At 40.3% G+C, this 12,494-nt stretch overlaps 1 protein-coding gene across 2 annotated transcripts in view; it reads right to left on the bottom strand.

Annotated features, from left to right (window-relative positions):
- The window catches only part of UNC5D (unc-5 netrin receptor D), a 497,786-nt gene that overhangs the window by 30,580 nt on the left and 454,712 nt on the right, over nt 1-12,494 (bottom strand). For both annotated transcript variants that reach the window (XM_069485257.1, XM_069485258.1), the window contains 3 exons: nt 11,287-11,455; nt 9,389-9,616; nt 1,428-1,577 (listed from right to left, as the gene is read on the bottom strand). In XM_069485257.1, coding sequence (XP_069341358.1) covers nt 1,428-1,577; nt 9,389-9,616; nt 11,287-11,455 — 547 coding nt within the window. The remainder of the gene's footprint in view (nt 1-1,427; nt 1,578-9,388; nt 9,617-11,286; nt 11,456-12,494) is intronic.

Here is a 12,494-nt window from a genome sequence, read left to right as displayed (position 1 = left end):
CTATACAGAGATGGGCAGATCCCAAGGTAACGAGAAGCCTGAAAAAAAATACACAGAAAAATGTAGCCCTTGTTAAATCTGAAAATCCTGATTTTTAGAAGTTAGACGGGTTGGTGGTTTAACTTTTTTCTAACTATGATGGGGCACTCAAGGTTTTTTTCTTTGTGACTTGGCTTGTTCCCATTCTGACAAGCTGGTATACCTGTGTACAGTTTTTTTTTTTTTTTTTTTTGAATGCTGCAAGGATGGAAAGGTTAAAAAACCCACAGGACTCTGCACGTTATGCTCATGGGCAGAACAAAGAAGCCGAAAGCATCCTGTGATTCCAGATCAATGCGAGTCCACCCACAGCTTTTCCAGAGTTAGGGACACGTCCTGTCACTTGAAGCACAGTTGATGCTGGCTGCTTACGATGACAATACTTGTCACAGGTTAAGAGATCTTTTCATGATAAGCATGTAGTCAAAATCCCTAAAAATGATACAAAGAGATTCCAAATTTCCCTGCCATGTTAAAAAAAAAAATAAAACAAAAAAAGATCCCCAAAACTAAAGAGACATGTGGACAATGATATGTAAGTATCTTTAGATATTTATATAAGGAGTCTAAAAAAGGGATTTTTCTCTGCTTTTCAATTTGTATTAACATTTCGAGCTGCCTGCCCTGCATTGATTCCACGATAGAACTCATATTTGGAAATAACACAAATTTTTGACTTATCCATGGCTTCATAAAAGTTGCTCTAAAAAAAAAAAAAAAAAAGAAAGATGATCACTAAGCCAAACGACGTGTTTGAAAAAAATGAGGATGCACCTCCACAATAAAACAAAAAGTGTCAAAGTGAAATGTCAGAGATATCTACCATCAAACTGAGTACTTAAGGAAATCGGACATTTCATACTTAATAACCTAATAATTTCTTCTTCTGATCTTGTCCAATTCATTTGGCAGCAAGTACTTCATCTATGAAGAACAAACTCTCTTGTTCTCACCCGACCAGCCACAGCTCTCCATAACTCAAAATCATCATCCTTAAAAAGTTTCTCACCAACATTCATTTTAAAACAATGTCTCACGATGAACCGATTTTAATAAAAACAAACCAATACCCAAACCTTGCTCTACACTGTTAAATTGGCATCTCTAACCCACGCCGAGCAACAGCTCAAACAGAAGAGGGGAGAAATGTCACATTACCAACGTACAAGCACCTATTTTTTTCCCCCATCGGTTAGAATCTTGTGAATTTATGACACTATGTTTCATGGCCTGTGTGTAGCCCAAACTGTTGCCTCTCTGTGACAGTTTTGAGACAAAATCCTTTCTTTAAAGGAGGAGGGAAAAATCGCGCAGGCGCTCACCAGGATTTGGGACCTGCTTGCTGGGTAGAGCAAGGCTGTTCTGTTAGAAACCCATTTGGTCAGTACCTGGCAGGCAGTGAATGGTTTAATTCTCCAGAGAAACGGGGGAATATCGAGAACAGAGATCTGGAGGCTAAAGGTATTCCCTTTGAAATGCAGCAACTTTGGTTCTTCCAGTAGCTGTCCACCTTGATGTCTTTCATCTGAAACCACTTCCTGTGCGGGAGGAAAAACAAAACAGGAACAGTGAAATGTCCAGTTTCTTATATATTTTCTCTCTACGCATGCGTGTACCCACCACTGTGTCTTCTAGAAATGGATACGTCTTTATAATACCATATCCTCAGGCCTAATTACTAAAAGGTGCTGCATTAATAAGGACTTGGTCAGAAAGAAACAATTGTTCTTTATTATTTGTGTTGCTTAGGCTTTCAGACACACTGTGTCTGTCTTTAAAAGATCTCCCCTGCCCCCATGCAAATTGCCATACTGTTGAGTTTCCGCAATTGCATGAATTTCATTCTGATATGACCGTAATCAAGGGATGTATTTGTACCCAACCTGACACACTGTCATATTTCACAATAATCGGAGGAACAGCCTTCTCCCACTCTCGTTCAATTATTCTTCACTAACACAGGCATTATCCCATATTTATTCTTCTGGGTTAAAATAAATGTTCCAGAGTGCACGTACCATGTTTATTTGTAGTACTGTTCATAAAAGTTATTATACCAAAGGCCGAGAAAGAATAAGTCGTGGATCAGGTTAGTTGTAGCTCAGAAAAACAGCAGATTCCTGAGGTGAACACTCCTGTATCTTTCACTGAAAAATCTCTAGACAATACAATCTAACACAAACTCAATCTACATACATTCTATTGAGTAAGCCATTTAATTGGTTCCAAATTTGTGGTGTTTAGAATTGTGTTAGAGAGATGGTAGGACAAATGAAATAACAGAATAAATATATGTTCTATAAAATGCTACATTACTATAGCGGCAAGGCTTTCGGTGTTACTGAAGATTAGAGATCTCCCTAAATCCGTTTTTAAAATCACCATTAATTGACTTATAATTTCCTTGCAGAGTTAGAAGAAATGCAAAAACTGAAATCTTTTATGTCCTATAATCATCCCAGATTCTAAAAAAGATTGTATGCAGGCAAACAGATTTATAAATGCAATAAACATTTCAATTATCAATGAGTAAAAATAGCTCTACTGGTCATCTTATCAATCTCTTGTCTATAAGTAGAATGACGTTTCTGACTAGGAAGAAGCCATCCCCAACTTTTATCCTTCATGTACACGTAAACCGTTAATAAGTTGCTAGTATCTTTTTTCAGGACTAAATGATTCAGTTCCAATGTCATTGTCGCTGCCTCTTTGGTATTGTTTGTGGGAGGGGTGTTTCTTGGGGCCCTTGGGTCAGTGCTAAACTTGCAGTGACGAAGGAATGTTCTACATCTGTGTTGTCCATTTTGGTATCCACTAGCCACAGTGGCTATTAACCATTCGAAATGTGCCAAGTGACTAAGGAGCTAAATTTTTCATTTTCATTAGTTTCAATATCCACATGTGACTAGCAATGACCATACTCGATAGTCCAGTGCTTGGCAACTCATTACACTGTGGATTTTGGAGTTGGGCACAATAACATGCTGGCTGGTGTCTGGTGGGGGCTTCAAGGAATGGAAGGGAAGGCGGTGTTGGAAGGAAAGGGAATTAATTCTAAATGTCTCTTTGGTGAGACACCAGTCCTTTTATGGATGCTGGTCACTAGTTTCTTCTGTTGAGATTTAATAAGTGTCCACCAGGGCTATACTTGAGCTGGACACTGGGTGCACAGAAATGAAACAATCTCTGCCACTAGGGAGCTCAGAGTCCAGGGAGAGGGTCAGAACAGTAGGCACATGATTATATTAATACTATAATATCTAAGCATTGCCATACACATATGCATGGGAGGTTAGGGAAGACAGAGGGTGCCTAACCCAGAAGAGAGGACAGGCCAGGAAGGACTCAGGGGATGATTAGAGGAGGTGATATTCGATCTGAACCTCGAAGTAAATACAGGAGTCAGCCACTTAACAAGGAGCGAGAAGACGTAACAGACACAGGGCAGGGCGGGTACAGAGGCATGGTGGCCACACAGAGCTGCACAGAAGGTTAGGGCGGGAAGTGTGTGGCTGGAGCTGGTGGGCGTTGAGGGCAGTGAACCGATCGTGAATTCTCGCTTGCCTTGCTGAGGACTTTGTATTTACCTCAGAGTGATGTTGCCCAGGTTTTAAGGTGCGTAAGACTCTTCTGGGGTCTTGATGCACTCAGAAGAGCACTAATATGATAAACCAAAGATGGAAGCATAGGATTCTAATCACGTTTCTGTGTGATCTTGGGAAAATGACTTATTTTCTTTAGGCCTCAGTTCTTTACCTGGGTTTATTTATAATGAAGCAAAATAATTAATATGATAATATATTAACCTCCTTTTGCAATTCTGGTAGAAGGTTAGAAATAGGTAAAAGCAAGAAATGTGCTTACTAAGACTATATTAAAGCCATAGTATAATGACCAGGCAGACTCTTCTAAATATATATACATATATATATATATATATATATTTTTTTTTTTTTTTTTTTCGGAGACAGAGTCTGGCTCTCTTGCCCTGGCTAGAGTGCCATGGCGTCAGCCTAGCTCACAGCAACCTTAAATTCCTGGGCTCAAGCAATCCTCCTGCCTCAGTCTCCCGAGTAGCCGGGACTACAGGCATGTGCCACCCATGCCCGGCTAATGTTTTCTATATATTTTTAGTTGTCCAGATAGTTTCTTTCTATTTTTAGTAGAGACGGGGTCTCGCTCTTGCTCAGGCTGGTCTTGAACTCCTGACCTTGAGCGATCCACCCGGCTCGGCCTCCCAGAGTGCTAGTATTACAGGCATGAGCCACCGCGCCCAGCCTTCTAAATATATTTGAACTAGGCTCTCTAAAGTTTACCACTTTTCTTTAAATTTAACTTGCTTTCGTGGACTGGGAAGTCCCCGACACCAGCAGATGAAGTGACTCGTTCAAGATCATATGCAGTGCTAGTTCGATATTTTGAAACAACACAGAATTGTCATATTAGAAGGGAACTTATTGAAGATTTAGATCACTAAGTGCTTTATTTACAGATGAAATCATAAAGGCCTCCCATAAAGTTCTTTGCCTAAAGCCACGTGGTGAATGGCAGAGCTAAGCCTCTAACTAGGCAACATGATCATGGTTCAGTGTTTTCCTACTAAATTTCCCTGCCTTTTCTTAATCTAGGCTTGATATTTTTTTAGAGAGTCATGTGAAGGTCAGACTGTTATTAAATCTGTCCCATAAATATTTTTTCATTGGTGCAAGATTTATGTATCAAGTGACATAAGTCAGTCTATATTTGCCCTAGTGTTATACGTATTGTTGAAACAGTCCTGAAAATGAAGAATAGAGAATATTAGGGATTTTTTTAAATGGATATCTACTTATAATTATCACAAAAGAAAAGAGTCCCTTTTAAAAAGTTCTGCTTTAGGGCCCCCAACTTAAATACATGACTAATTTTTGCTTTTTTAGCTTAATACTTTAAGCTGCACATATTGAGCCAACTAGATACAATTAACAGTGTCTCGTAATCTTGCACAAAATGCGAAGCAATTATACTGTAACAAAACAATTATTAAAATGAAAAAGCCCAATAACAAACTAATCACTGTATTTATATATATGTAGAGGCACAATTGGCTTCAGAGTTAAAGAAATAAACTCTTGAGTACCAGCTTTAAAAGAGTCTCCAAATACAATGGCTTGCACTTAACATAGCTGTCCTAGTCATGCCTCAGCCTGTTGTATTTCTCCCAGGGGCTGGGCTTGGACATCTGCATTTCTAAGTGCTTCTTGGACAATTCTGCTGCCCAGCCAGGTTTGGAAATCAGTGATACCAACAACTCTGCTGTACTAGTTCTGAATCACTCACATGGTGGACGTATCAACCCAAAAGGGAGGCCTGATACTCACTCGATTTTTTTTCCCTTCCTTTTCTATATGACAAGGACCTCCTGCTAAATCTCCGGTTCTATTGTTAAACTGATATCTGAGATAATGAAACTAGAAAACAGGGTCTGGCCGGTTTCTTGTATATCAGATGCACCTAAAGGCTCCGGATGGTGGTTTTCCTAAGTGTTCTACTTCATCATTTCACACTGGGCTTGCAAGTCATCCAGTTCTAGAAGCTGTGGCCAGGAAAAACGTGTGCTCTGTGCCTCACTGAGCTCTTTATGTTGCTTTAATGAGACAGGCAGCAATATTCAGGTGTGCTTCGGGGGTACCGAAACAGGCACGCTGAATTTACATATTTATGAGATTAAACTGTTTGAACTTACACATACATACATGCACGCAAATTATGTCGCTGTGGTGTTTCCCTTTAAATGCTTTACGTGTACGATATTTTCCAAGGTTGCATTATTGATAAACACAAGACCTACATCTGGAGGAAATCCTTTGAAATTAGATTCTAAATCCACGTTAATGCCAAGTAAGTAATGAGTAATGCCAGAGGTACTCAGCAGGAGTGCTGGGAGCAATAGGGAAAAAACAATAGTTGTTTTTTTCTTTCTAAGATAAGATAGGACAAGTGCTTAATTCCTTTCTTTCCCTGTGTCAAGGTTTCTTTGAGCTGCATGTGTGTGTCAGCGTGTAATAAAACACAATAACCAAAAACCAGGTCTTAAAATGTTACTGCTTCAAAAATATATCACCATGCCTCAACCTTTGGTTTGAATTTATCAAAGGAGGTGATGTCAAACACACACAAATAAAATGGCACCTCTAATTATTCCAGAAGCAAGAAGGACAGGAAGTCCTTTAGTCTTTTCTTCCCTCACCTGCAGGCAGATGACATTTTTATTTTTTTTATAAACATATCTGAGCTGACTTAATTTGCCACAGAGACGGTTTTAGATGTATTTATCAGAACAGATCTTTGGAAATCCGAAAATCAATTCATTATGTCTTAGGCCAGCTCCATGAAGTATTTTGTTTTTTGTCATGCAAAGAAACTGCTACTATTATTCAGATAAGCTACCCCCAGAGCAAATAAGAAGCAAACAGAACAGCCCTGCAGGAGGCACAGGGGAAGGAGGACAGGATTGAAGACAGAAAATGTTTCTATTTTGTTACCAAAATTCTCTAAAGGAATTTTCTTTGGTGGGGCCATATTGCCTGGCTCCCACCCAGTTATGAGAGGAAAGATGGTGTTAGGTCTCTATGTGTTCCTTCTAGAAAGGTCTTCCAGTGAGTGGGTGAGCTTTTAAGTGTTTCATGGGATGTGATTTCCCAGTGAGATATGAATGAAGTGAAAGATGCAACCATGCCCTTAAATCAGGCTTCTTTCTTGGTTAAGAGCACAGTTCTATCTGGGCACACACTTGTTATCATTTCCTTGAGATGCACTACAATAAATACGGCAGCTGTCTCAACTGTGCTTGTATCAATTTCCTAATCACAACAAATGTTTCCTTATAACAACAGTCTGAAACAACTTCCAGGAGGGGCAATTTCTGAAGAAATACTCCACGAAAAACTATTTACTAATTTTGATTAAAAAGCCAGGGTTCTATAAGGGTTGCAGAAAATATCACCACTGTATACTATATATTTTCAGCTTACACCAAAACAAGTTGGGGGAGGGGTGCTAAATACTAATTTAAAGGTTCAAAAAGTGAACTGTTGCTAAGGCTTCCTTAAGAAAGTGGATCTGTTTTAGTGGGTTAGTAACTAATTTCCCCTCTCATTAAATATCACATGTAAAGCCATAAAAATATGATGCAGATGATTTGGTACATGAAGGGGGTCAAAATGAATCTGTGCAGAAGGTCCTGAACACATTCATTTAGCCAAATAAAAATTCAGAGAGCAGAATCCTTTCAGAGACAAAACCCAGAAACTAAGTCTAAGGAGTAAATGGTTATTTCCTGGCCTAGGAAGTCTCCGTTCAGAAAAGCTCCAAGTTTTGTTTCATGCACATGTGGGTCAGAAAAGTTATTCACTCAAGGTTGATGATCTCTCGGAACCCCCAAGGGGGGAGCCTAGTCTTTCTGCTCATGACAGCTGTCACAACATGTACAACCAAACCCAACTGTAACATCAGCTTTATTTGCCATAATAGGAGACAGAGAGACAGAATCACTGGAAGTAAAGAGATTTTAGGACAAGAGGAGGTAAACGTATTTCTACTGGAAAACCTTGATCTCAAGCAGTTAAAGAGTTTTACTAATTTAAGAAATGCCTCTAAATGCTAAAATAAAGATATTTGGATTCAATGAGAGGGGGAATTACATTTTCCCTAGCAACTGGCTAGCAAGGGTAGATTACCAACAGGCATGGATAGTGGTTTGAAAAGCTCTGTTTAGGGCCGTGTTTTCATGACTTTTGCGGCAATTTCTACTCATCTGTGAACCACCAAGCTGTTGTAAAATGTGGCAGCAATGAACAGGAATGAGAACAGATTATCTGAAAGTCACGCAGAATCAGGTCTTTAGGTAAATGTCTGTCTTGCTGCTCTATACATCAGCAGCGAGACCATTATTCAAAGAAAATTCCCAACTGGTTAGGAGGGCTGACTTCCAAGCTGTGTGAGCAACTCACAGTTGTTGGCAGTGGGTTATCTACACGAGCCAGGAGGTTGGAAATCTTCCAGCATCCTCCATGGTGACTCCAGTTTACTCAGCCTTTAAAATCTAGCTGAGTTACTAAACACCCACCCTGAGTCATGGCACGTTCTACAACTGTTTAGCAGTTGCAGCGACCCCAAGATAGACCCCTCTATGTAGACATTCATTCTTGCCTTTTGCTTCCTGAAGGTCTGTTATGTATTTTCTCTTGGAGAAATCATCTTCCTGGGTGTGGGGAGAGCAGATGAAGAATATAAAATGGCAATCAGAGGATGAGATTTTAGCTACTTACGCTGAAGCTCCCTCCTCTACAAGATGGCATGGCTCTCAAAGAAGCCCCTTTCTAATTGTGCCCTTCATAATGACCTGCTCTGCTTAAGAGACAGTCAGGGGAGGTTTGGGAACACAGGCTGGCACTGGGTCACCTTGCCTGGCTCATGTTCAGGATGCAGGTCGTTGTATCTTTTCTATTGGTAAACATGAGTTTTCCAGCTCAGTGTCTTAAAATCTAGTTACTGAGGAAATGCTCTGCATAATGGACTTAATGATCCAAAGCTGGAATAGCAGAGATCTGGAATGAGGTATGTCAGGAGAGCTGTGCTATTTATACATGGGCAAAGCTTACACAGGCAGGGCTGCATCAGCCTTGCTGCTATTAATAAACTCGCTCTCTTCGTGAGCAGCTAATTTAAAATGAATCTTACATGATTAAAACTACCCAAAATGGAAAAGAACCTTGAACCATCTCTGCCCTAGTAGCCCTGATAATTAATAGACGATGTGTCCAGGATATAAAATGACTACCTGGTGATAGGTATGATTTATAATTGTTTCCCAACTACGACCTTCAGTTGATTCAAGCCATTTTCTCCCTGCCCTCTGCACAGCAAATAACTCTTTTTGTTCCTGTGCCTCGTGCCATTTTCCTGCTTGATACGGTGTATCCCTTTCTCTTTGCTCCTAAACCTTATGCATTTATTAAAAGTTTGCAAACAGTTCTCAAAAAATCTTCTCCAGCTCCTCTGTTGCATTTGCATTTGTTTTCTGAATTCCGACTACACTTAGAGTCAGTCTCATCATTTATTATACAATGGTCTCCATATATGTTCATTGAACCCTTTCTCTATTCTCCACTGCCACGTACCTCAAACCCTCTTGCACTGTTGGACACACAGGAACACGGCACTTGCTTCGAGATAGGTATCTCAGTCAAACCAGTGGCACAGGGTCATTTTTCAGACTCTCAGTAATAGAATTTTCTATTGCTACTGATCCGTAGGAAACCCCATACTTTCACGACACCGAAAGGAGAATTATGCAAAAAAGGCTCACCTGAAATGCACAAGGGGTATTGTCCACACAGTAAACTCTCAGGTTATAATCCAGGGAGTTACAGGACATGCAGCCAAAAACTGCCACCTTGAGCTGCTTCACGGCACAGTCTGTGATTGGCTCTCCAGTGAGGGCATAGGTTCCAAAGCTGTCTAGGAGCACGTGACACGCAAAGGGGTCCAAAAGGCAGTAACAGGATGTGGATTCATCCTCCACTGACATCACTTCCTGTTGGGGAAACACATGGTAAATTCTCTCAGCTCAGAAAAATAAGACATGACTTAAGCATTACATTGCAAGGACATAATAAACAAATATAAATGCATTTTTCAGCATGTTTTTATTGTCCTAATTATCTTGATGTTAAATGTTCCTCTTCTATCAAAATAACCGCTTACATCAAGAGTTCAAGAAACGGTTATATTCAGTGGGTTATCAGAGTTTCTACTTAATGGGTTATAATAACAAAAATCACTTTCAAAGTTCTCTTTCTGGATCATTTGTTCCATGTCGAGTTTAAAAAATTCTGAATATAAATGTGAACAAGCAAACATTTATTTATCTTTTCACAAAGGCCTATTTCTGAAAACTCTTTAGCTATCCTTAAGGTAATGCTTATTTTCTCTCAAACATTTTATCTTCTTTCATTCCACCAACATAGCTCACAAGGGAAACCACTAGATAAATGATTTGGATAAGATGTGCTAGAATATTGCACCCTCCTTGATAAGAACTTTGGCACATGAGACTGGTTTGGGAGAGCATAGATATAACACCATGTGGGTGTAAGGAAGTTGTAAGGAAGTGCTGGGAAGAAGAAAATGTTAAAGATCGAGGCAAAACCAAACACAATGTGAAGGGGACCAAACATGGTGCTCTCTGAAACCCCTGGAACTTCGTGCCCCAGGACATCTGCCTGTGGTTGCAGTAGGACTGAATAAATAGCAGAATATATTCCGGAACAAAGAAATAGAATAGTTTGAACACATAGCTGGGCCGCGTAAACGTGATCCATGGCAGCGAATGGGAATTTCCTTCTTCTAAAGAAACACGACTTTCCTTTTACTTCTTTTGCCTGAAGCACCTCCTGGGAGGCAAGAGCCCAGGTCTAGCTGGAACAGGTCATTGTGTTCCAATAAGATAATTCACCTGCTTTCATGCAAACTGGCTTCAGATGGACATAAAGGAAGCCCTATCAGACAGATAAATCAGAGCTTTCACTTAAAATAGTAATTCAATGGCGATTGCTCTTTGCTGTGACCGTCTCCCTTGTCCTGAACCTCCCCTTACACGTCCTCATTTTCTTTTCTCGTGTTTCTCTTTGTTCTTTCCTTGTACGGTATCCCTTCTGCATGCATCACAGACGCAAGGAAACAGACACTGATAATAATTCTCAATGCATTCATTAGCTCACTAAACATACATTAAGCACCTATTGTGTTCCTGGCTACTTAACCATAGCTATGTTATAATCCCCAGGACAGAAAAAAAAAACAGATACAGCGATTTCTTTTGTGAACACAGCCCGCCTACCCTGAGCCTCCTTCCTAACTTCACAGAGGCCACACAGTAATGGCAGTTGAGACAGGGACATGGCATAGGAGGAAGTGAGGGGAGATCGTGACCAGGTCCACAAGGGGACATGTTTGTTTGGGTTCTGATGACTGTATTTATTCTCAAACGAAACAGCAAATCACTGCATTACCCCTTGTCTCTCTTTTCCATTATCAGGGGGAAAAACTACTAGCCAGTACCTGGAGGATGTTATAGAACATGTGCCACCAGCCCTTTGCAAAACAAGAAGATGCTGATTCGTTGGGTTAAGGGAGATTATGGCCACATCTGTCCCATAGGTGGAACCCACACCCCATTGTTTAAAAAAGGAAGACGGGTCTCACCTCCCATTTGCCCTGCTGTGTCCTCTTCTTCAAATGGATGTTCCAGTGCTCGGAGCTGACGTCTGCGCAGTGTGGGATGGTCAGCGCAAAGGGAGTGGTGACGATCATGTCTGGGGGACCACAGGTGACTTCAGGACTCAGAAGCACCTCAGAACCATCAGACTGGAGGCTTCACAGTTGGGAAAGGAATAAAAGACAGAAGTGTGTCAAGGAGGGGCCTCTGTGAACGAGGATTTAGTTACAGACTGGGGTTTTCTCCAGGCTCCTCAAAATCCCTTTCTAGGAGCTCCTTCTGGACAGTAGCACATGACAAAGTCCTGGTCTGGACAATGAGCAGGTGTCCCGACCTTCTCGGGCACACACAGTGAGTTGCAGCCTAGACTTCAAATCTAGGTTTCAGCAAACCAACCAACAAAATGACAAATGTACCTTTGGAAATACAGGGCAGAATTGGAAAACTCAAAGACGTGGCTGGTGGGTCCACACGCCAGCTGCCACATTCTTATTGGTAACATTATCAATGACCAAGCAAAAACTTTATAGACATGAGTGATCTAGTCTTCTTATTACCGTCAGCTTCCTTTATCCCAACAACACATTCTACAACATTTTCCATGCTGGTAAATGATAAAACAGGTTATTACGAAACAAAACAGTATTTAAACATACATGGATTGAGTACGTCTATTCTGGCTTTGAAAACATTCTTTGTCGATGCGCAAATACATAGGTTATTTCGAGACAGCACAGTAGACAGCTATACGTGTGCATAATAAAATACATAAACATGTATCTTTCAACTGTTTCTTGTTTTAGATCTAAATTTAAAATCATTCCACCCAAACCTAGTGTTCAGATTTTTCCATATTGCGAATTATTTACAGTGGGAATGTACAGTCATGAAACAGATCAAAGAAAGTGAAATTTAACTAAAGGGGAATAATAACACTTCATTGACTGTCTCCCTCTTTCATTTTCTTGGCTTTTGTTTTTAATCTCTGCCCCCAAAGAGTACAGAGGGGTAGTCTACAAGATGGCAATCGGTAAGAAAGACCGAGAAGTCCACTTATTTTTTCCCCCAACTGCACGAGTTCTTCGATAAGCTTGCTGATCTTTTTGTTTGCTAGATTTTCACTTTTAAGAAATATAATGGCATCAAATATAGTCAATAAAGCAATTCAGGACTCACAGATGAATAATGCTAGATG

The sequence above is a fragment of the Eulemur rufifrons genome, chromosome 12 (assembly GCF_041146395.1).
Source record: "Eulemur rufifrons isolate Redbay chromosome 12, OSU_ERuf_1, whole genome shotgun sequence".
Classification (NCBI taxonomy): Eukaryota; Metazoa; Chordata; class Mammalia; order Primates; family Lemuridae; genus Eulemur; species Eulemur rufifrons.
The sequence above is the reverse complement of the archived record's forward strand: the minus strand, read 5'-3'. Positions and strand labels throughout refer to the sequence as shown.